At 37.1% G+C, this 24,708-nt stretch overlaps 1 protein-coding gene and 1 long non-coding RNA gene across 8 annotated transcripts in view; one reads left to right on the top strand and one right to left on the bottom strand.

Moving 5' to 3' along the window:
• Positions 1–24,708, bottom strand: part of grip2b (glutamate receptor interacting protein 2b) — a 190,596-nt gene that overhangs the window by 12,067 nt on the left and 153,821 nt on the right. For 5 of the 7 annotated variants that reach the window (XM_028003661.1, XM_028003656.1, XM_028003660.1 and 2 more), the window contains exons 2-16: positions 20,296–20,373; positions 18,508–18,643; positions 17,976–18,121; positions 16,524–16,610; positions 15,937–16,012; positions 13,080–13,225; positions 12,126–12,273; positions 10,754–10,923; positions 8,196–8,351; positions 7,899–8,051; positions 7,637–7,823; positions 5,258–5,403; positions 3,601–3,681; positions 1,040–1,103; positions 726–871 (exon numbers count right to left, since the gene is read on the bottom strand). In XM_028003661.1, coding sequence (XP_027859462.1) covers positions 726–871; positions 1,040–1,103; positions 3,601–3,681; positions 5,258–5,403; positions 7,637–7,823; positions 7,899–8,051; positions 8,196–8,351; positions 10,754–10,923; positions 12,126–12,273; positions 13,080–13,225; positions 15,937–16,012; positions 16,524–16,610; positions 17,976–18,121; positions 18,508–18,643; positions 20,296–20,373 — 1,920 coding nt within the window. The remainder of the gene's footprint in view (positions 1–725; positions 872–1,039; positions 1,104–3,600; positions 3,682–5,257; positions 5,404–7,636; positions 7,824–7,898; positions 8,052–8,195; positions 8,352–10,753; positions 10,924–12,125; positions 12,274–13,079; positions 13,226–15,936; positions 16,013–16,523; positions 16,611–17,975; positions 18,122–18,507; positions 18,644–20,295; positions 20,374–24,708) is intronic. The other 2 variants (XM_028003657.1, XM_028003662.1) reach the window with 1 other exon arrangement.
• LOC114135941 (uncharacterized) lies at positions 20,399–23,552 on the top strand. The gene is made up of 3 exons (XR_003593698.1): positions 20,399–21,132; positions 22,249–22,355; positions 22,509–23,552. It is a non-coding gene; the product is annotated as an uncharacterized LOC114135941 (long non-coding RNA).

Raw genomic sequence — 24,708 nt, 5'->3', positions numbered from 1 at the left:
AGATTTCAACAGGAATATAGAATATTAAACTGTTAAGGAAAGATAAAGTTCACAAAATAGTTTCATTTTTTGAGACTGAAAACTCTTCAGATTTTTTCAGGCCCTTTAGCTCTATTTATATATTAGACTCTTGAATGTGTTGGTATGTTGGAGAGTTCAGCTCAGTGACTTAAACACTGAGGTTGTGAAACAAGCCAAAAACATTTTCCTTTCCTTTTTTCATTTCGGTATGCTGCTTTTAAATTTCTTAGCTCAGCGGAGCAGCAAAGTAGACTGAATCATACAATGTTTATGCATTTTGGTTTTATTAAACCATGTGATTTTAGCTGAGGTTATGTTCACCTCATTTCTGCTAAAAACAAGGTGATTTTAGTCAAATCTTTCTAAAAGTGTGACCAATTTACTGATATTGACTCTGATGGCTTCATGAAATCAAGTGATTCTAGCTGGTTACAATCTTTTCTGTATTTTATTAAATAATGTTTCCATTTTTTGTTGTTCTTGTATGGGAGGCAAAAAGCGTTTCACTGTTGCAACTTTTAAATAGCAGAGGACATCACCACCTTGTGGTTAAACAATGTTTTGCAGCTCTGTAAAAAAATCTTAAGGAATCTAAAACCAATCATAATAATAATATTAATAAAATGAATGAATACATAAATAAAAAGTTTGAACCATTTTTTCAGTATAATTCTCACTTTCAAGCCTTGCAATTACAGAATTACCTGAGTTGTCCTCATCTTTGCGTATCTTTAATTTGACCAGCTCCTCACACTGTTGGAGAATATGTTCTGCGTCTTCCTTGGAACAATTCTCCAGCCTGATGTTGTCAATCGCCAAAAGCTTGTCGCCAGGCTCCAGAGTCCCAGTTCTGAATAAGAGCAAGGATGACAGGTGACAGGGAGCAGAAAGTGATGTGAGGAAAAGGAAAACAACAGGCCAGCCTTGTGATAGAGCTGCGCAGCGCTCTATCACAAGGCTGGCATAATAAAAAAATGTGTTGTGAGGGCGAGTCCTTTGAATAAATTATAAGGAATACCTGTGAGCCATGCTGCCTTTCTTGATGTCAGAAATGATGAGCGGCTCTCCAGGCTTCTTGCTGGCTTTGAAAGGAGACCAGTTCACATTAAAGATCAGAAACAGTGAACAGTAAAGTCAAACGGTGCCGTTTGACTTTACTTTCTTAGACTTTACGTCACTAACAAATAATCACCAGCATGTCTGGGTGGTTATATAGTTTAACAGAGTGCTGCATAAAAATCAGCACTGAATAAAATACATGTTATAATTGAATGAAAGGCAGAAATTAATACATTACATTTTATGGAAAATAAGTATGCTGTTATTCTTAAAAAAAAAGACATTCCTGGTTACAATGACAATGACCCGAGGAGAGTCAGGCTCAGAAGATGGCACCATTACACCGCTTTCCGTCTGAGGCTAATGGAATAAAGCTTTAAATAAATGTTATATAACATCAGTTATTAACCATTTATTACCTTTTTGATACAAAAACACGCAGAGCAGAGCAGGCAACATTTAAACAGGATCTGTATAGGATATCAGTACCACCCTCTACATATATTCATCTACTGGTCAAAATGATTATACTATGATTTACAACACTAACATGGTGTAATTTAAGACATCAAATTAATTTGTCTGCAGTATATCTAAAAGCGTCATGAGATATCGGAGGGTGCTTCTTGTAAAATGACATAAATGTATTTATTGAAACTGTGATTCTGGTCAAGAAGGTTGAATGCAGTGCAGCACTTAAGGTTTGGAATTGAAATATGTGGAAAGGTTTAAAGGTTATAAACAGTTATGCACAGAATTACATCAGGACATATGCACAGTGTGAGCAGAACTGTTTTATTCTCAATAAATCAGCTCCAGTAGCTTTTTTGTTTCTTAACCATGTTGGAGAAAATAAACCTTTTTTTTTCTCAGTCTTTTAACTTAAGCAGTTGACAACAGCCCAGCGACAGCCCAGTGAGCCATGACCTGATTCTGTGTCACAGCCGTACATAGATCTCATTTAGACACCAGTCCCTGATATGTCTATTCATAGATGTTGTTTAGACCAATATATTTAATCTAAATTTAGAGCAAAAGTATAACTGCCTGATCTCAAAGTGGTTTAGGCTTGGACTTTTGGCTTAGTAACATAAACAGATCTAAAACTTTAGTCAGTTGTTAGGTTGCTGCAATAATATCAACATGAGGAAAATATTCAGGAACAATATCAAATAGAGACTAAAGACAATTATGCTAAACTATTCACAGATTTACTTCTACTGATGGACAGAAAGATGCATTTTATTCTAAAGTGTTGTTAAACAGTTGAGCTATACAGGATGTGGCGCTGACCACAGCACACTTCTTCAGGATCATCACAGACCATGTTTAGTGTGCTGCTGTAGGAAAAAAGGTCAGTTGTGCAGCAAGAATCATAATTTCCAACAAGAAATACCTCAACAGCCCTGGAGAGATTGACTCCACACGGAGCAGAGTCAGTGCAGACAGAACGTTGCAGAGGATGAGTTTAAAATATATAATAACGTCATTAAAGTCACCAAACTGAATAAGCAGTCAGAAATCACAGTCAGGATAGCATGCTAATGCTCCTTTGTTTTACACAAGTCCATCTCGGCTTCTTGAGCTTCTAATAAAGGTCTTAGTCGTAAAATAACCGTTTACTTTTAAACCAAATATCTGCCAAGTTCAGCCTACATGTTTATGAACTGTTAAGATATTGTTTAGACATCTTATCAACAGAAAATGCCCGCTGGAAAGAACAAGAAGTTTTCCTTTTTATCAGTAAACAGCTTTGAAACTTGTGCATCACATGAAGGCATTTCCCGTTAGAAAAAGATTTTTCCACTGATTCTTAATGACAGAGAAAAAATACTGATCAAAAATAACTTCAGTCAGTTCTGACTTGCTGTTTGTTAATTCATTTGATGAAGATGATGGTCTTTTCTTCTCAAAGTGTGAAGTGACGTTAGCAAATCGGTGAAGATTATTGGTGAACTGTGAGTGAACCAAAGCTGTGAGTTATAATAAAGCCTCAAATAGACATTAACATGCAACTCAAAGGAAGAGTAAACATTCAGTGTAGGCCATTCCTACTGAGGACTGCAACACGACTTCACTTTAGAGTGTTATCATTAACATGTCAAGATCTGCTTTAAACATGTGCTATGACAGCCTCCAGTGTCAGAGAGGGTGAGAGTTGGCAGCAGGAACTAATGTCATGTCTTCAGCTAAAACTGAGTTCATAGTCACTGATAAAAGCAGGATATGTACAGGTGCAGTAAAAAACCCTTTGAAAATAAACAAAATAAACTCCTTTATGTTTGAGTCTAAGACAACAGAAACAAGCTGCTGTTGAATGATGCTGTTAAAAGGTTTCTATGCTGTTTTATAAAAGCTGTTCATGTTTTCAGCTGATTGGTTCTGGGGGGACCAGGAAGAACATGCTGTGTATGTTGAGTCGTGTGTTTGGATGGGACGTCCAGTGAGATTCAAACATTCTGCCAGCGGTGCTGCGAAACAAAAACCAGATCATATTGGGAAGGATTGGTGTTTTCCTACCACTGATGGTGAGCCCCAGCTCCACTCCTCTTTTCTTTGGTAACTTGACATGGAACGTACCACTGCTAGGCACCACTGACTCTGTAACAAAAACATGCAGAGTGTTCAGAACCCGCAGACATGACAGAATAATAAGAAAGCAACAGATAAGTACATTTATCCAGCTTAACATTTGTAATTACATTTGGTTTATCTGCTCTTTCCTGCACTGACCTGAATTTCTGCAGGCAATTATCGACTTCAAGTCCTTATGCTTGAAGGAATAACATTAATTCACAAGTTAAACTGTACACAGACACATAACCCTGAGCTCTGTTGGTACTTTAAAGCTTAGTTTTAAAAACTGAGATCAGCTCCTCATTTAAATATCTTATAACACTTAAAATTTTCACCCTTCAGTGAAGCTGAAATGATGGTAAATAACATCCCTCTTCACAAACAAATAAAAAAGTGATTTATGCACAAACCCAGAAGAAACAAGCTTTGGAAGTCCTGCATGGTGCATTTCTGTTGTTATTGCAACTAGAATGTCATTTTAAACACTGAAGGTCTCATTTTGACCATAATGTCCAGCAATGGAGGCTCATAAAGTCCATAAGCCTACAGCTGGTTCATGCTGAAGCTGGTCTGTAGTCACACTAGAAGTAAACTGAACCAGAGTTCATTTGGAACAAACAGAGACCGCCTTAAAAAGTTGATCTCGGTCCAGTTCGTTTTTTACACACCAGCGTTTTCCTGAGTGAATTCAGAACCACATAAAAGGTTGGGACCAAACTCTGGTTTGGTTATAGTGGACCAAAAGGTTCAGGTGTGAAAATATCCTTAATTTTTACACAATTGCTAACATTTCAAGTTCACAAGTTCAATGCTGTGAAGCTTGCAGGAAATTGAATGTGATGTGAACAACCAACCCTTATTGTGAAGAAAACAGTGCAGAGTTGAACAAGATGTCTGTTAACGTTAATTCCCCCATCTGTCCAACCAAAGAAATCCAACTCAATGGGAGAAACCACAGAAGGAGGACTGATGGGAGATGAGAATTGGGAGGAATTGTGCAGGAAGGCCAGACTGGATCTTCTGAGTCAGTCCACAAATCTCAGAAGTACTGAGAGCCTTGGGACACAACTCTCAGTACTGATGAAGAGCAGTCACATTAAGTATAAGGAGATAATCCATCCATTATCTAAAGACGCACACTCTTAAAAATTCATCACGCTCAGCTGCTTCTTTTCATAAACATTCCCCATCAAAACTTCATCAATTCAAAAACAGAAACTGATTAAACTTTAACCCTTTTGTTGGTTGGTTCAATATTTGTCAAATTCAATCTGATGTAATTTTTCCTCCACACAGAAACCCGAGCTGAGTCAATTCTCTAAGTGAACTAAGAGCATTTCAGTGGAGTTAAAAGCCTTTTGACGGGGCCATGCCCTGCAGTAAAAAGATGCAATTATTCTGTCCAAGCCTGACAGATTACCCAGACAGAGCAGAAATATTCACAGTGTTTGTAAATAGAATAAAACAAAACAATTAAAGGGTAATTAAGTCTTTATACCCTCCAAAAATGCATGACCCTCAGGATGCTAAATGAAGACCCTAATGTGTTGGAATTAAAAGAGACGCAGGAAGTTGGAGATAGCTTGTTCGCTCCACAAACCTGCTACATCAAACTCGATTTCCAGCGCGACCTTATTGGTCAATGCAGCGTCTCGGAGAAGTTGATTGGCTTCCTCGAGTGTTCCGTCTTCTGTGGGGATTCCGTTGATTGACAAAAGACGATCTCCAACCTGCAGCAGGCCACACCTACAACAGTTATCAAGGTGGTGTCAGGATACATGAACACATAAAAACATGTTTAAAGTTAGTCAGTGAGATTATATGTTCCACTTAAAGCCCTGTGAAGTCTGACATGCTCAGATCATCTCATTGTTATTGTTGCATAGCATCACTATAGAGACACAGAAACCAAAACGCTTCATAAACATGTTCCATGCAGGTTAAACCACTGTGTGATGAAACCTTCTTGATTCCAGATACTCTTTAAGATCTTTAAGATTAAGATTGCAATGATCATTGATTTATTGATCTTACTGCAGTAAATCAGTTGATTTTAATTGGTGTGCTCCATTTACCTTAGAAGTTAAACTTTCTTTACATCAGTAGGACAAAATTCTTTACTATATAAGCCTCTAAGTTTTAGGACGTTTTGCATGTTATGTAAAGTAAGAAGGTAATTGTTTTTCTGATACAGTTACCAATTTGAATGACAGAATTACAGATAAACAAAAGTTACTCTAACTACCAAGCATGGTAATGGCAGCATCATGCTGAGGATCTGCTTTGCTACTGAACAATTCAGATACCAAACATAAGGATGACTTGTCTGACTAAAATTCATTTATACATAGAATATATTTATCTAAATGTTTATTTTTCCCATCCAGACCAAACATTATATTATTGTCTGGTAATACAAAAATATTAATATGCATATTTTTTATTATTTTATGGGAGAGGAGCACAGACAAACCCTTCCTGAATTTCTGAGAACTTTCTTTTTTTTAACTGCCACCTACTGGTAAGTTTGTTTACCTTTCAGACTGTGATGTGTTTAGTTGGTTTTAGTTGGTTTGATAAATTATGCAATCTGTGATCCCTGAAGTCTGAGACTAAAATCCACTGAAACCAGTCTGCTAGTTGGAACTTGGTTGCTAGTTGGCCTTTTCAAAATCTGTCAGGATTGTGAAAAGTGTGAAGTTTGTCCCCATTTTAAGAGTCCTTTGAGGCAGGCGGCTGTGATGTGGAATTAAAATAAATATACTCATCGATTCCTCCGGCAGGAGCAAGAGGAAGCAAACTAATTAGTGTTTTTAGTGTGGGCACTAATGGAATAGTGAATGTGGCCTCAGGGTGTGGAAACACACCCAGCACTCAAAGAAGCAATTCATAGGATGGAAATATTGGCCAGTAAACAACCACACAACAAAGACACAATGGATAATTAGGTTTTAACCACCTAAATTAAACAAAGTTGTGTCGAACTGAGCAGCAGGAAGCTCCAACGTGCAAACAAAACATGCACAAAATTACACATACATCGATATTTGGAAAACCTCCATGAAACTTAGGCACATGTTAACACACGCCTACGCTGAAGCACAGTCAGGTGGAGCTGCTAACACTGGACATCATTCTCACACATCCTCCCACTGAAACAGCAATATCTCAGAGCCACAGCGAGTAGCACTGCTAATGCAGCATTAAAATCAATACATATGCACAGCCAGCCGCAGTCAGAGGCAGAGCAGCAGGAAAATACTTTACTCCAGCTCTACAATTCTGTTAGAGCTCTTTAAAGTGAAACAGGCTGCCGCTTGCAGTCAATCTTTACTCTGACTTCTACAAAATAGAATTACAGTATCAATCTATTCTGAAGACCCAATTTTCTGATCAGCTATAACGCTGAGCCTTCATATGAGAGTCAGCACTTTCATACAGTGTTTATTAAGACTTTGGTTATTTAACGTTTCCAGTAATTTTGAACTTTTTACATTAATTGTAGTCGCCTTGTTTCTGTATTTTCATTCATAAACTTTTCTGATACAGTTTTTGTTGAGAACTAGATTGTTTTCCATCTAAAACAGTAGAAGAAGAGAAGGAAGAAGAGTTGCTGTATCTTAATCAGATCATCCTGGGTAATGACTTTTTAATTATTAGGATTATTTATTTTTCTTCATTCAAAAACAAAACAGTTATTCCTCTGAAGTGAAACATATTAAAAAAGAAGCCATGTACCTCTCTTAATAATGTATTTTGCTTTTTATTATAAATGTATCACTCTGGATAAGTGACTGATACAGGACTAGCCTTGGCTAGAATCTGATGGATCTGATGGATTTATTTTCAAATCACACAAACAAACAGGTTTTTTGGAATATGAGCAAAAAAAAATCAATTCAGCAAAAGAAAAGTAAACAAGTATTGAATCTTTCTCGGAGATCAGAGTCCAAACGTGTCAATAGGTGTGTGTGCTCACCTCTCGGCTGAGCTGTCCGGCTCGATGAATCGAATGAGTGGAGGTGCAGAGAGAGTTTCAGTTGCAAATATTCCTCCCTGCAGCTGCACTCCAAAGCCGTTGAGAGGATCACCTGTTAAGACGACCTCACTGGTCTCTACATGGACCACCTGACCGCCAGGACCAACCGAACTTGATGCCAGGGACACTAATCAAACACATTTACATGTTTTAGATGGATTGTTTGTAAAACGTGATCATCTGTCTGACAGGTGGAACCCACAGGAACTTTTGTGCTCTTTCTTCCTCTGCCGTCGTTTGAGCAGCGAGTTGCGAGGACTCATGGGAACTGCAGGCCTGGGCAGCGTGTTTGAGCTCTGGCTGCTGGGGCCTGATGTGGTGGTAGAGCTGGTGGAGAAACTGGCACATACAAGAGCTGCAAGAAATAAAAAGTACATGTTTCATTTTTCTGTTCAGCAGCTCAAAATCACATAATTGTAGGAAACATAGGAAAAGCAAAACAGAGTGTTACTTTGAAAGTTTTCACCCAGCTTACATCCTTAGAGGATTCAGTTCTTACACTTGCAGTAGTCCAGGCTGTTGATTGTGTTGTTGTTGGACGCGGTCCAGGACTTGTTGAGGGTGGAACTTGTGTTGCAGAGGGTCGAGTTTTGAGGATGACAGTAGTTTATACACGGGTCCCAGGTGTGGGGATGATCTGATTTCTGGACCTTCACTGAAACAAACAAGTCGATGTGTTATTGAATGGGATAAAAGGCTAATCCAGCTAAATGAAAGACAGCAGAAGTCAAATTAGAAAAGAGAAGTCACGGTCCAAAATAAAGATTACCAAAACCAGACGTTAAGTTAAACTTTTTAACTCAGAAAGAAGTTTAGGTTTTCTCACTGCTGCACTTAAACAAAGATCCCTTCAACACCTGCTTCAGAACAAGAAGGCTGTGTGACACCATGGGGGGATTATAAAAAGATCCATGCAGACCCTCAGCATCATGTACGCATATTTTTGATCCTCTGTTTAATAGAGAAAATTCAGAGTACCTTTAAACCAGGTTATCATTTCTTTTAAATCGCCAATATTGCATGTTACATTTTCAGTTCATATTAAAGCAGGAACTGCTCAGCAGCTGGAAAAAAAACATTCTACAGAGTTTCACTCTGAGGTCATCAGTGTACAATCAGAGCTGCAATGTGGAAAACACCCAACCTTCTGTGTAATATTTTACTACAAGCTCCTCTAAAAACTTTGAAGTTGATCCAAACCTGCAGCATGCCTCTACAATCACAGAGTCATGGGAGTCGCCTTATCCAAATGGCCGTGACTTTGTGAAGATTTGATACTGAATATGTGTTTGGCAGCCCTGGGGGTAACACTCTGAGAAGTGTGCAGACACAGTCACATCTAGCCCTCCTTGAGCTACTCATTAGGTCCACTAAAACACGCTGGAGAGACAGATGCACTGACAGGAAATGATAGTGGCACGGCACAGATCGTAGATCAGCGCAGACAGGACAGGCATGAAAAAGTCACTTTGGATAAAATCGCTCACATGTGATTTACACTGAACAGATTCCCAAAAGGTGAAGAGAATTATGTGCACACAGATTCACTGAGGCTAATCTCTGCCGCAGTAACACAGTGAAACCGAAGACAAACGCATACACATCTTCAATCTTTTAATCAGAGTGTCTATTAATAAAGCAGCGGCAGGCCGGCTGCTAGGTCTGCTGGAAGGTTATGAGTTTCCTAATGAGCTGTGTTCATTTCTCATGCACACACTACAGTCACACAACGTTGATTACAAGAAAAAAATCAATGACTGCATTTTGCCTCTTAGGGGCAAATGAATAATATTTTTGGATGGAATGGATGGCAAGTTTTTGAAAGTGTTAATTATTGACATCTTGATCCTAAAGCAGCTTTGTTCCACTTCAAAATGAGCACAAAGGACAATGAGCAGGAGACAGAAAATGAATCAAAGGACTGAAAGTAATTTCTGTGAGCAGAACTAAAAAATAAAAACAACTGAGACAGAAAAGAAAATGACCATCCTGGTCCATCCTGGCTTTATGTTTTCAGTGGGTCACCATTTTACAAACACAGAACTCACACAAAATAAATCAATCACAGTAGATCCAAGATGATGTTTGAGTCCAAGTTTCAAATAAAATATGAGCATTTTAACCTTTTCTCAGAGACTTTTCTTGTCTTTTCTAATCATCACAACAGAAATAACTCAAAGTAAAGAGATCAATTAGTTCTGTAAAGATTCATACAAACATATACTAGTGCTGAATATTGTGATAACTATGATGATTCTATCAGCCCTTTTCCTTTATCAAAACGTCCTCATCATAACTTTTAATGAGTCTGTCAATCTTGGTCCCTAAAGTTACACTTCAAATGTGTAGCTAATGACACACCAACAAACATCCATCCAACAAGTCAAAAATATTAATGTCTTGTCGATTTGGCACTTAAAATATGAATTCCCTCAAATACTAAATCCAAATGAGTTTGTTTCAACTGTGGTATTAACAACACTGATCTTGCAATGATGATTCAGATTCAATGTTGTGCAGCTCTATTTAACCAACATTGGGATTTGTGTTAACCTCAGTTGTTACAGTAAACAATACAGACCAAGTGCAAATTCTCTAACTGGGTGCAAAGCAACCACTTTGGAACAGGGGAAACATTCAGATCCTACAGAAACCAGTGAGGACCAATAACCTTCCATTCAGTCCAACAGGAAGAGAACAGCAGGCTGAAATACAAGTCTGATTTGCATTGACACTAAAATGTGTTACATTTAAATGTAGAGATTATATAACAAAATTAAGTATTTTGTACTTAGAACCTAGAAACAAAACAGTATAATTTCTGTGCAATCTGTTCCCAGATGGATTTCTCTACAGGGATTTAATACTGTACCACAAAATCAAATTCTGCTCATCCTATGGAAGAAAGATGTCATGGTGAGATAAACAGATAAAGACGAAGAGATTAAGAGGGAAACTAGTTCCTACTTCCTACTTTTCCAAACCATCTAGTTATTATTTCATTCAGACTTTGGAAAATTGTTTGATCATCTGCAGAATGTGTCCAGTTAAACCCACCTGTGTCATGCTGCTTCCCTGCCAGCCTGGTTTGATGTGAAGGAAGGATTTCTAACTTGACCAGTTCCGTTGTGCTTGCTAACAACTGCGTTGCCTCCAACACTGTACAGTGTTCTGTTTGCGTCCCGTCTATGGACAGGAGGTGATCCCCTGGATGCAGCGCTCCACATCTGCTTAATCCGTCACAGAGGAAAAAGACACAATAGCATCACAACTTTAGGAAATGAGAAAACAACAAAGATCATAAACATTAGCAGCCATTGCAGAGTGATGAATATTAGCATCCATAGCCATAGCCAGCCTGTTCTGTTGACTGAGGAGATTTTATTGCTGTTTTCAAAACCAATTTCAAACTCTTCATTTATATTTAAAGAGCAGATTGAGGCAGTATCCTGTCTTCTACAGTCTGTGTTAGTTTTAGGGCTATAGATACACACTGTATTGACTTTCTGTATGTGTAAGGATTTCCTTAACATAAGAAAAAACACAATATATCCGTGATCCTGCGGTCTAAGAATGTCTTCACAGCAGTGGGCAGGGTATTGATTTCTGTCTTTTGCAAAGAGCTGTTTGAAAGACATTTTCAGCATTCTCTGACATCTAAACTATTTTAGAACATTTAGTGCTGCAATATACATAGAGTGCCTCTGAAAAGTATTTATTCTCTTTTCAACATTTCACAAAGTTACACAAACCTAGTTGAAGGAGAATGAGACACGGTTTACATTGTTTTGCTAATAACATTTTGAAAAGGATGGCCATTATTTCTATTCAAACGTTTGAAGAAAAGCCTGGCCATTAAAGCTGCAGGTCTTCTGGTTTTTCATGCAATCTTGGCCCACAAAGCTGACTTTGATTTATTTGTACATCTTGAGACATTTTGCCCATTCTTCTTTGCAAATTGCAAAATAAAAGCTTACAGTAACTCTGGAAGGTAAATCTCCACTTCAGTTTTAGGTTTGCTGATGTTTCTAACAGGTTTTCTTTCGGAGTTGCATTTAGCTCAAATTATCATCCCAACATCTCTGACCAGCTGACCAGCTTTCCTGTCCAATATAAGGTTTTTTACAGCATGATGTAGTCAATAACTTCAGAAAGTCAACTATGTAAAAAAGGCTCATTTGCTTTATCACCTAATTCTGCTTTACATCCCTCCACAACGTCATCCATGCTTTTTATGTTTTCTTGTTACTTTTTAATTGATAATGATAAAAAAAACACATGTTTTTTATTGCAGTGTGACAAAATGTGACAAAGTTTAAAGGGCGAAACTTTAAATATTTAATTCATTCATGATGTATGAATGTATTAAATATTTTTGTATTAGCTGCATTTAGAAACAAACGTTTTGCGTGGAATAATGTGTGCATACCTGTCCACCACGCTGCCAGGTTTAACCCGGTCAATAACGATGACCTGCTTGTTCCGATGATTGGCCGACGTCAGTGTGATGCCCAGCGTTGCCCCTGGCGACTTTGCAATCTCCACCAATAGCGGACCAGAAGCATTTGCTACTGTGTCTGAAAGAGAGAAAATCATATCTATCTTCAATTATTGTTGATATCAACATTATATTTCTATGTTTTTTTATTTAACTATCAAACTGTTTACCTAACAGTCTAATCTTGCTTCATTCATATACATAAAACGTCTTACGGTATTTGAGAGGAAATTGGCTTTATCTTGTCCAATATGGCATTTCAAGCACAGATGCATCTCAAATGAAGTTCATGTCTGAAGCTTTTTTCCTTTGGCTTTAATTTATAAAACACAACAAGGGGACTTCATCAACTACCAAAACAAATTATTTTCACATTATCTGTGCACAAATTAAATTTGAATGCCATCATATTTGCTTGTTGATTGAATTACTTGTATAAAGTCAAGTATCAACCTACATATCTATATTTAAATTATAGCTGGAACGAGAAAGTGTCTGGTGATTAGATTAGTTTTTTTTGTTTAGGTGGCCCTGAATGGATGTCTGGCCAGTTGAAAACTGGAAAATCTGATCTCTTCTTCTTAGAACTAGACTCAGACATACTGTAGCTACTATCAGCATCAATATGGCACCGAAATAAAACTGTGAGAAGCTCATAAGAATAAAACCATTTTCTATGACATGTCTGGAGTTGATCTGAGCTGAGAGAGAGAAGCAGAGAGCAAAACTTCCAACAGATAACAGGAAGGCTAAACAGATCATCTGTTTTTATCCCCTCTCTACCTTGGAACTCATTATAAAAACATTATAAATCTCTATACAGTGAATAAATACTCGAAAGGCTCTACATCAGTCTAGAAAGCCCAGTTTGTGTTGATGTCTCACCCATTATTGTGACGTCGTACTCTATCTGGAACAGGGCTTCTTGGCCGCACTGAGCCAACACGCTGTGGGCGTCGTTGTGGCTGGCGCTGTGTAAAGGAACGCCGTCCACACTTAAGAGGCGGTCACCCGGACGCAGCGTTCCTTCTCTGAGCACAAAACCATCAAAACAAACTATTTAAACTGTTGAAATACAGATTTACAGAATGTTTTATGGTTGTCTAATACCACCTCACTACCATTCCACAAAAATGAAGTATAACAGCTGCGTGACATCCTTAAAAACTTTGAAAACAGATTAGTTCTTATTTTACTTGTTTTATCTTCCCTGTAAGCATTTAACTTAAAAAAAAAAATGCATACTTCTTGAACTTTTTCAGATTTTCTCTCATGAGAACCACAAACATTTTTTTTCATGTAGTTTTTTAATTCTCATTATAGTCTAGCAGCATCACATGATGCTGCTAATGATGGTGGGTTTTTATAAGTTGATTAGAGTTACACAGAATGTCACGGTTTTGAAAATCACATGTTGTAAGCTAAGGCCTTTACTTTAGGCTAAAGAGTGGAGTTATGCTCCACTCGCTTTGGTTATTTTCTGTCTTCTGTGATGTCTCTCCACACAAAAGTAGTTTTCACTTTTATAAAGTTTAGCCAACATTATAACCGTTTTATGACACAACAGCAAAGAACAACATACTAAGTCATAGTCATGCATCATTTGGTTTCAAGCTGTGTCTAAGTATGGATTTTTCTTTTGGAGGATCATTTTAATAAATGACTGGCTAAAGCCCACAGTTTAAGAACAGCTGTGACATTTAGCCTGCTTTCAGACCTTTAGGCTTCGTCTCTTTCTGATGATGCTGTGAAAATAGTATCTTTGTGACTCAGAATAAAAGCCCTGTGGCTCTCTGGCTCTTTTAGAGTTGGTGCTTTAATTCCCACTGGGTAATGCTAAATATGTAGGTACTTCTGGGACCGTATGGTGCTGAGGATTAACTTTTCTCCGATTGGCATATAAATGGCATATAAAGCGGCATGAATATCTCATTTATTTCCCCTGGAGTGACCCACATTCTGTGGATGTTAGATGAGCTTCTGGGCAAAATAACTCAATAGAAAGAATTTAAATCTTTAATCTTTGTCCTGGTATCTCAATTCAAACCCTGTGGCTGGAGTATCTAATTATAAAGAGGCTTTCTACAATAGGTTAAGACATTTTTAGTTTGTAACAAGTCATGGAAAATTAAAAGCAATTTCTAAAAGATCTTCAATAAGATTAATTTTTAAAAAATCCTTTCACCAGTTTCTAATGTTCTGAAATAAGCATGAAATGATCTCAGCAGTTAGAAAACGATACAGTAATTACTTTCATGTGATTATTCTGCATCTGCCCTAATTTACTGCTGAATGCTTCGAGTACAAATAAGAGCCAGAGGAATAAAAATAGCATGTTGGATATTTAAATTCTAGCTTATGCTGCTTAGTGATCAGAAAAAAGTCACATTTCTCTTCTCCAGTCATGTGCTGTTGTAGCTTGAGAAGCTCAGTTACGAAAGTGAACACTACATCACTGTGGGTAATGCTGCGGTAGATGGGGACTAATTAATGAAATTAAAATTTAAGTGTTACTTCACCAAAGGCCTCAAAAGCAGCTTTAGTGTTCTGCATGTGATGAACTTTAATTCTGAGGAACTGACTGAGAAGCGGATTCATGTTGCCAAAAGGAAGATTATGATGCTCAGCACACTCAGCTTTCTGTTCTTGTTTGCACTCATCTTGCAATATTCTCAAACTGTAAAGTTTTCCCTGCATGCAGTGAAACACTGAAAGAACTTTCGTTGATTTTTGTGTCCTGCAGACTTGACTCCAAGAAAATCATCCTTGAGATTATCGAAACCATACTTACATACTATACATTTATATTCTTGTAATATACAACTCTGGAAAAAGAAGTTTCTCTGATTTAACTCTTTATATGTATATGTTTGAGTAAAATGAACATTGTTCTTGTATTCTATGAACTACTGACAACATGTCTCCAAAATTTGAAACAAATATTTTGTTTTTATTTGCAAAAATAAAAACGGTCAAAATAACAAAAAAGATGCATTGCTTTCAGATCTCAAATAATGCAAAGACAAGTTAGTATTCATTTAGATACAACAATGCTAATGTATAAACTCAGGAAGAGTTCAGTAATCCATATTTGGTGGAATAACCAGGAGGTTTTTAATCGGGTTCAGTGCAGTGGCATCATACTTTTTTCCAGAGTTGCATATTATAGAAAGAAGCAGAAACAAAATACCTACTTTATGTTTAATGCATTATTTGGTTTTAGGACTTTATTGTTTGCAAATTCTAATAAATTCATACACAGGATATGCACACGGTTGAATCATCTCTGTATTGCTGCTACAAAACTGACATTTATATGGAAATGTCATGGAGTATTACTTAAACATGAAGCCTGGGACAGATGCATGATGACAGCATTAAAGGAACAGAGATGAATCATGCTGCAACAGCTACGAGCAACACATAGTTGTCGACGTTCCAGTGATGGTCACAGGACAGGACAATGTTATTTCTGGGCTGTTAATGGTCTGAGGGCACAAATAATTCTCTGTGACTCCAAATAAGAACTCATTGACTTTTTACCTTCATATTTTAGGAGGGCTCTGATTTATTAGATATAACTTTTTACTACTAAAACCAAAAAGGACACATTATACTGAAGTATCTCTGGCTGCAGCTGTAAATGTTTCATGGTTAAAGCTTCTTCATGTATCCGTCCGTTTGCATGTGCATAGAAATGTGTTTGAATATCAGAAGGTTTACATGAAATGTTGAGTTGTACCTGTCTGCAGGACCTCCAGGTCTGACGTAGGTGACCACTAAGGGCCGTGACTTGTGCCAGTCTTCATGGGTTCCACCTGCAATCAGGAGCAGGAAAAAAATCAAATGAGTGGAAATTGGACATTTTTAACACACTCTAGTATATTCAGTCATTTGTAACATTGTGCAAAGTCCCTGTGAAATAAACATCTTTTTGCATCCATTTAAATGTGATCATTTAGGTAAAACCTTTTCAAAATGATGTTATGTTATTCATTGTTCTGTTGCTAGTTTTCCAGGATTCAGTCACCTGTACATGATTTCCATTATTTGTAGGCCATAATCAGCTAAATTAATAGCATATTTTACTCTATGTCTGTTTAATACATCAGTTTTACTTTCTGAAATAAGTGACAAAACATCCTGAACCTGTTCAGAATATTGTAACTTTTTTGATATGTACCTATATTACATGGTAAAACTCCCATGATTCCTTTAATATTTCTATAAATAATTTCTCCTTTTGAATCCAAGGTTTGACAACTGGAACCTGGGATTACAAATTAGGTTATTAATTTTGTTAAAGTTGCCATTTTTGGTGACATTTACCTCTCATGACAAAACCAAAGCTGCTTCCCTCTTTGTGCAAACAGATGTCGATTGTCTTCGATATTACCCCTGAGGTGCTGTCAGGTGCTTTCAGAGGGAGGAGAAAAACAAACGAATGAGTCATTCAAGAAAAGTAAACAGTTTAGAATTAAACTGTTTGTTTTAAAAATTTACAAGTTTAAGATTAGTTCAGATATGCATAAATATTACAGTTACGGTCGTTTAGTCTTAAAAATGTCCAGAAAAATCAAGAAAATAAATGAACTTCCTATCATCTGTGAGTGTTGCTGCATTATACAAATATGCATCAAGACCCGAGTTAAATGTCGTACAAGTTAAATATTAATGGGGTGGCATATTTTTATGGAAATGTATTCATATTGAATGATTCAGTATGTTATAATTTATATTCAAAAGCGAGTCACAGTCCTGCAGACATAATGCATAACATACATTCAGACAGGCGCAAAGTTATTGATACCTCTGGCATATTTAGATGTGAAGTCATCTTTATTCAACTCAATAGGCGTCTCAATGAAAATATTTTCATTTTCAATGCACAGCGTTTATATTTGTGTTGGTTGACCATTCTCTCACCACTGAAACATCCAGTGTTTCCCAAAAGCAAATGTTCTGCCTGACATTGTGGTTTAAATTCTTGATGTGGATAAACAACCTGTAAAAACCATTTTTCCCACCACTATGACTGAACGTATGGATGGATATTCAACAATTGTCCCTAGTGTTTATGAACACTTTGTACTGTGGGCACTTGACCTTTAAGACATTTAGATACGACCTTGTCGTCACTGGAAAACTCCTGAGTTAGCTGTTTTGTTTTAGCAACACACCGACTGTGGAGAGCTGCAGTTTTTCACCTGTGGACTCGGTGGAAACAGCTGTTCCTGATTTATCACGGTAATCAGGGAGCCTTAGAACAGCATGGACCATTTAGAAAGGTGTAGAACCTTGAATGCTTCAACAGACTTTCACACTTTGCAAATGTTATGAATAATTCATACACCATATTTTACATCAAATCTAAGTAAAACATCAGAAGATTGTTTTTGTACATTTTTTTCTGAAATCTTGAACATTGTAGAATCATATTTGACACACATCTCTATTCTCTAAAGTCACAATGAAAATGTTGTTCAAGTTAAAAGAATACTTTAAATTTAAATCTGCCAAACAGATTCATAATTGTGGGTTTAATTATAGCAGAAAGTATGGTGTGTGTTCAGGTCCTTTTGTAAGATACGAACACTTGAATTTTTTTCTCTTAAGGATTTCAGAACTGAGCTGCCTCATGTACATGGGCTTCAGAAAACATGTGGTTAAAATGCTTATTAAAATAAACAAATCGGAGCCAAGTGAACAAAACTTATTATTATATTATAGCATATTGACATACTGATTGTAACCTTCTGAAAGTGTCAGTGTGATTTGTACCTGTAGGGGGCAGCTCATACTCCACCTCTAACAGGACTCTCTCTCCAACGTTCTTTAATAAACTAATAATTTCTTCATGCCTCAGTTTGGTCAGATTGATGCCGTTCACAGATTTGATGTAATCCCCGACATTAAGCTGGTCACTCCTGTATGAAAAAATGTATCAAACCACACAACATGTTACAGTGTTTGTATAGACTCAACAGTCACAATACACATAAGTCAGCTGTGCATCTAACTGTTGTTTGCTGTTTAATCATTCCACTCTGTAAAATTCCCAATTAAAATTAATCAGTAAAACTCCAAAATAGTATTGATCTCCAGGCCTTTGGTGGGTATTTATAAGGTTTTCACTGAAACTGTGTTGAAGCGTCACTTTGCACTTTCAAACTGCCTTTTCTTCAGAGTCCTCTGGTAGAAAAGGACAGTATGATGCTTGATGAAAAGAGTGTATTACTCAGTGAGTAGCTTGATGTAGCTGTATGTTTGCTTTAGCTTTTAAATATTTTTCCAAAATGACGATGTTACCCACCTGGCTGCCAGCCCACCTGGCCGTAGATTTGATACCCGTGGTTTCCCATCCTTGTCTGTTCCTCCTGAAATGGTTAGTCCAAGTGTGCTGCCTTCTTTTTTCACCAGTTCCACCATGGTCACCCCCCGTAGAGCTTCTAACCAAAAACATAAAGGCATGCACCCACACGGACACATATCAGGACAATCCAGCCAAGGGAAAGACAAAGACAAAGTGTACACAGAACAATCAAATACACAACAGAAAAAACTTGTTATTGGATGCTACCTTCATTTTCCTTTCAGATTAAACAAAAGCTGAAAAAAGGGGAAGATAAATTTTTTTTTTTACTGATCTGTTGTTGCCTTTGGTTTATTCAACAAATGATTTTAGTCCTTTACATTTATATAAACTTGCTTTGCAATCATAGGAAGCTTAAACTATGGATTAAACTTTTGCTTTACATCGACCCCAAGTGAGCAATATTTATTAAGATATGTCAGTTGCATATTTAACAGCTGCATTACAATTTAGACTTCAGAGTATGTAGACATTCATTAATAATGTATTTAATGTATAACACTCAATAAACATCTAAAAATTAAAATTAAGAAAGTACATTTATATGAGAAACTTTTAATTACCTTTATGGGACAATATATGCATACTAACTACCATGTTGACACACTAGCAGAATGTTTGAGGTTAAGATTATATGAAAAACTTTTCCCTGAACCCGTCTGATCATTCTTCTGTGGAAACAAGGATCAAGGAATGGCGCAGCGTCCCACTCTTCCAACAGAGAACGAGCCAACTATTGTTCAATGCAAAATTCCCTGCACACTTAATTAGACTGCTGTGCAAACAGGGACATCAAAATATTCAGAGGAACTACACATAACCTGTTCTACAACAATTGTTATCTCCAAAGGGACAGCTACTTCTGGGTTCAGTCAAGATTTCCTGAGGTTAAAAGTTTGATTAATCATGCTTGCAAAAATACTGTAGAGGACAAAGTGGTTCTCAAGAGAGGTCAAGAAAATTACATTTCCAAGACTTTAAAGATAGAATTATGAACAAATATTTTATTTTTACAAGGTAGGACAGATATATAATTAATACCTCTCCTTTATAACTATAATTATTTAATAGTTATAAAACTCAACTCATAATTTGTTGGTACAAATTATCCAAGTTACCACGTAAATGTTGAATTTCAGTGTGGATGTATGAAATCAAAGTTTCACATTAAAGTGTCACAACAGTGACGGGAAAGGCATGATGGCGTAAAAGAAAAGATTGTTTTAGTCACAAATGTTTCTCAATGGGAAACATGATTCCAAATTATTTGCAGAAAGTTTGTCTATTATTAAGGCATATTAATGTATTTTCTGTTTGAACTATTAAAATAAACACATGTGTTATTAGAGGATTTCTCAATTGATTTATTTTAGCTATTCTCTAAACCCTATCAATACCAGGGTAATGGGTAACTAACAGAAACAAACTCTTAGTTTAGCCTTTCTAGATGATGAACAAATACTTAATTAATGGACACCTGCTCATGACATGACTGTGGAGCTGTAGCTATATAGAGTTAGCCTTAATTCACCATTACTAAATGATGGTTAGAAATGTGCTAGAAAACACTTCAGCTGGCCACCACTCGGCCCTTCAGCGCCCTAACCTGAAGTCATTCAGTTTCTGATATATTTGTGGAAATTCAACACCCATTATTTGTGTTCATGGAGAGTTGTTACAGTCACAGATTATTCTGGAGAGGTTTTAAGTGACAGAGGTGTCATGTACCTGGTATACTGTGCCTTCTCAAAGTCATGGTGTGTTCTGGTCCAGAGATGTCCTTTGTTTTTCCATATGGCCCCTCATCTAGAAGGAACAGATACAGCAGTGAGCTGAGCTTCATAGCAATACTTTGCATTATTTTTTTAATTTTCATGTCTTAAACTTGCTTTTTCAGTTGTTGTCATAATAAAAAGATACTTTCTGACACAGACAGCTAAAATGGAGAGGCTGAAGGGTGAAACAGAAATTAAATCTTCCAGTTTTCACATATAAAACTAGTATAAAACAAAGATATTACACTTTGAAAAATGCTCAAACATGAAGAAAATGAAGCAAAGGAAGAAACATTCACAATAAACACATAAAAACTTAACCTGGTTAATGTTTTACACTCACATGTTGTAGGCTTTACACACTGTAAAAGTCTTAAACATTAAAATATACACAAATATTTTCTATTGGGTTAAAACACGCAGTAAATGTAGCGTTTTTTGTTAATAACTGTTATTTACCACCGCCAGTAAATGCATCAAATTTGCTCGTTTCTACCTTACTGGTCAGTCAAGGGCAAAATCAAGTTTAAGCAATTTGATTGGCTGTGATGATGTGTACGTGCTGCTACGTACTGGCAGTCGGTCAGCGGCCGTTCACGGACCGGGCTGGATCTGAGCCATTTTGGATTGTTATTTCTTGCTAACCAGCTGGAGCTACGAACTTTCCTGGACGTTTTGCTTGGTTTTTGGAGCTGCAGACCCGAATCACACTCGTGACCCGGGACGGACTGTTGGACCGGAGCTGGAGCAGTTTATTTCCGTTTCTTCAAAAACTGGTAACCATGGTGGGGTGAGTAACCCATTCCTCGTGGTTGTTTTGGGAGCCGCCATCTTTGGGACTGCTGTTCCGTGGTTGTGCTAACTGAGTCCCTTCAGGCCTTTATAAAGCTAACGGTCTGCTTTACACTGATAAGAGACTGAAAAGTGTGGTTGATACATTCAGTTTGCCAGTCCTGTTTGTTCATTTTTTATGTATATATTATTCTGTTTAAAATGTTTTTGTGCAGTTCTGTGACCGAAAGGTTTCACTGAGTGTGCTAAATACCCTCTTATTGATCTATGGGGTTTTGAGATTTAGTTGTAGCACTTGTTGTGATTAATACCTTATTAATAGGTGGGACACATCCTGTGCTATGGTTCTACTGGACTGAAAGTTAACTGAGCTCTGTTGATGTGCATTGCCCTTGGTTTATTACTGACCAATACGGTTTATTAAATTTTTACATTTTTCAACCTTAACATTTTTCCTCCCTTTTCTTTAGTATAAGGTTAAAGCTGTACTGCACTTAAATCTCAGTTGTAGTTATCTTAGTCTTGCTATTGTACATAGTTACGCACTCTATTCACAACATACACTGTTGTTCAGTGTATGAGACACTCATTTCTCATTGTGAATATTTGATATTTTGTAGGTGAGAGAAACTGGGTGCTGTTCATAGGGGGAACATGAACAGTGGTTACTTATGTTTCTCAGTTTTATCACTTTAATATATTTTATACAAAGATTTCTGCCCCAATGGGGAAAAAAAAAAACTGCCTTTGATGAGCTGTAAAATGCTTGGGAGCTTTTATGACATGAAATACTCACACAATTACTTTTATCTTGAAACCACGTTAAACCAAAATAAGTATAACATCTTTTAGGTATGTTAAAAACAACAAGTCACACAGAAATATTCAACTCTTGAAATGTTTGATAGCTTACCATGTTCCAGTCGGTCAATAATTGTGTTTATTAAACATTTGATAGAAAGTAGATGAGAGGAGCGAAGGAGCCATGCCATGACAAAACTTTATAGTTAAAATTATCTGTTAATATTAATATATAAAACTGCACTCAAGTTAGTGTGAAAATATATAAATGTATTTATCAGTTCATCTCTATCTACTGCTGCTCATTCAACAGCATCGCCATAAACACAATAACTCATCCAGGAACCATCCAGAAGACGTGCAGACAGCAGGCAGGGGCTGAACTTGCATTTAGTAAGCCTCCTTAAACTTTTAATAAAGGTAAGTCCAGGTTCTCTGCACAGGACGTTTACACATTTCGCATATATGATTTATAATCTTTCTTTCATTCACTCACTATGCATAGCTAAGGGCTCAAATATAGAAGAATTTGCAAAAGTCTTTTTAAATCTTTGGTGTTGTGTTTCTTTGCAGATTCCATCCAAATCTACCTACAACCATCCCTTTGCTCAGCATTGAGATGCTTGAGCTTCTTGATATAATTTAGCTAAAATGTTTTCTCAGTCAGTGGGAAACGCTGCGCATGGCATCAGAGTTCATCTTAACAGCTTCATTATGGGTAAATGCTGTTCCAGGACCTGCTGGAAGTTCCTCTCAATGACTCCAACAGGAGGACTTTACTTATGAAGAACAATGATGAAATATGAACCACCTGTGTGGTTCTTAGAAAGATACTTTCATTTATGTGGAAAGAGATTACTTCCATAATCTGTGAATCAAATCTGATCGTACTATTTTCAGTGTTTGTTTTGCAGTTTCTTCTAATTAGAGTCTAATTAAGGCCTAACTGGGATTTATTGTCAAGCATGTTTTGGGTCAAAGTTTTTGTGTTAAATACATTTTTCATATACGAAGGATTGCTAAGTGTTTGCCATCCCACAGTCTGCAGCTCAGTTTGACAGCTGAGGCTGGAACGGAGGCGGCTGCTGCTGTGGCTGCGCATGCTGGTGCTGCGGCTGCGCCTGCTGCGGCTGCGCATGCTGGTGCTGATGCGGCTGCGCATGCTGTGGCTGCTGCTGATGCGGGTGCTGCTGCGACTGAAGGCAGAGGATTTGTCCTACTTCTGAACCTCGGCTTCATCATAAGCTTTCAATGAGTTTTAAAATTCATAAGCCATTTCTCATCTATTAAACTTTAAACTGCATGATAATCAGGGACACTTGCGGCACAGCTCACACATAAACATATTTTATAAACCTGCAAAAATACATATGCATTTTTTTATACTATTTTGTAGATGACATTGCATTTTAAATCTGGCTATAGCACCGAGACACTAATGGACTCTGACAGAGTTTGGAAGGACTTTGCAACATATTTTCAAGTGTTTGTTGGCTGAGAAAGGCTGTTTATCCTGAAGCTGTCACTAAGCAACACGCATGAGAGAAACATTTGTTAAATCTCTTTAGTTTTCTAAGTTAGACATTAATGTTTGGCTGAATAAAAAACATGATGAGATTGAATTTATGTTTTTGTAAAGTGAGTCCTGTTGTGAATTAGCACTACACAGATAAACTGAATTAAAGCAAATGTTTGACGAGTTTAACACATATGAAGAACATTAGATGTTAATGAGATTGTGACGATGTGGAGCTTCAGTTCACAAATTGGTAGTAATCTCTTCAGATAGATCAGGTTTGATGATTTTTGTTCTAAGGAATAACCACATTCTGTAGCATTGTTTAATGAAATGTAAAGTTTAAATTTACTCAGTGACTCTAAAATAATAATTATCTGACTTTTAAACCACATATAAGATGTTTAAGGTTTTCAACCATCGTGATTAATGTAATTCGATATTCTATATTCCTTTTGCCAACATGCATAGCTCAGTTTAGAACATCTTTTCATCAGCAAAAGGATCATATTGTTATTGTCTCAGAGATGCAAAGGCACAATAAATAAAATAAATATATATTGTGTGGTTCCTTTTTAGTTTGGAACCACATGCATAAGTTATCTGGCTGGCTAATATTTGGCTGTGGGACCATCATGTGTATGAAAACAGGATTTCCAAAGGCACAGATTTTACGTCCAACCAGGTATCAGGGATAATTTATGGGTTTGGGGCGTCTATGCCTTCCTGACTTCCTGTGTTTTAGTCAGACCTTACCCCAGACCTCACCACCTCTCAGCTCTCATTCTTTGAAAACAGTAAACTTGTCCTGCCTGTTTCTACCACTGCGGTATTATCCATCACTTTAAGGTTTTTCATGGCTTTGCACATGGTCTTTTAACACAGCTTATCTTTTATCTTTCTCAAAATAATGCTGAGACTCGTTTGGTCTCCACTCATTTCCCCCAACCCAGCCTGATAAATTGACGTCTCGCAATGAATAATTTGAATGGGATTAGACTAATGACTGCTGGCACTGTCAGGTAGCTGAACAGGTTGAGTTGCAGATGAAGCGTCAGGCCAGATTTACCTCCTGCAGCAGGCACAGTGCTTGTAGCTTCAGTTTCTTTTCAAGCAGAGACAGTAATGACTTTCGCCTGTGCGACAGAACAAACGACACTTTCCATAAGAAAATTAAACAATGTTGTGCTTAATTTTTCACAATGTTGGTGTCATTTCTCTGTGCTGTTCCTGAGTGACCCTATAAAAAATATATTG

This window comes from Xiphophorus couchianus, chromosome 20 (genome assembly GCF_001444195.1).
Source record: "Xiphophorus couchianus chromosome 20, X_couchianus-1.0, whole genome shotgun sequence".
Lineage (NCBI taxonomy): Eukaryota > Metazoa > Chordata > Actinopteri > Cyprinodontiformes > Poeciliidae > Xiphophorus > Xiphophorus couchianus.
This window is presented reverse-complemented; position numbering and strand designations above follow the sequence as displayed.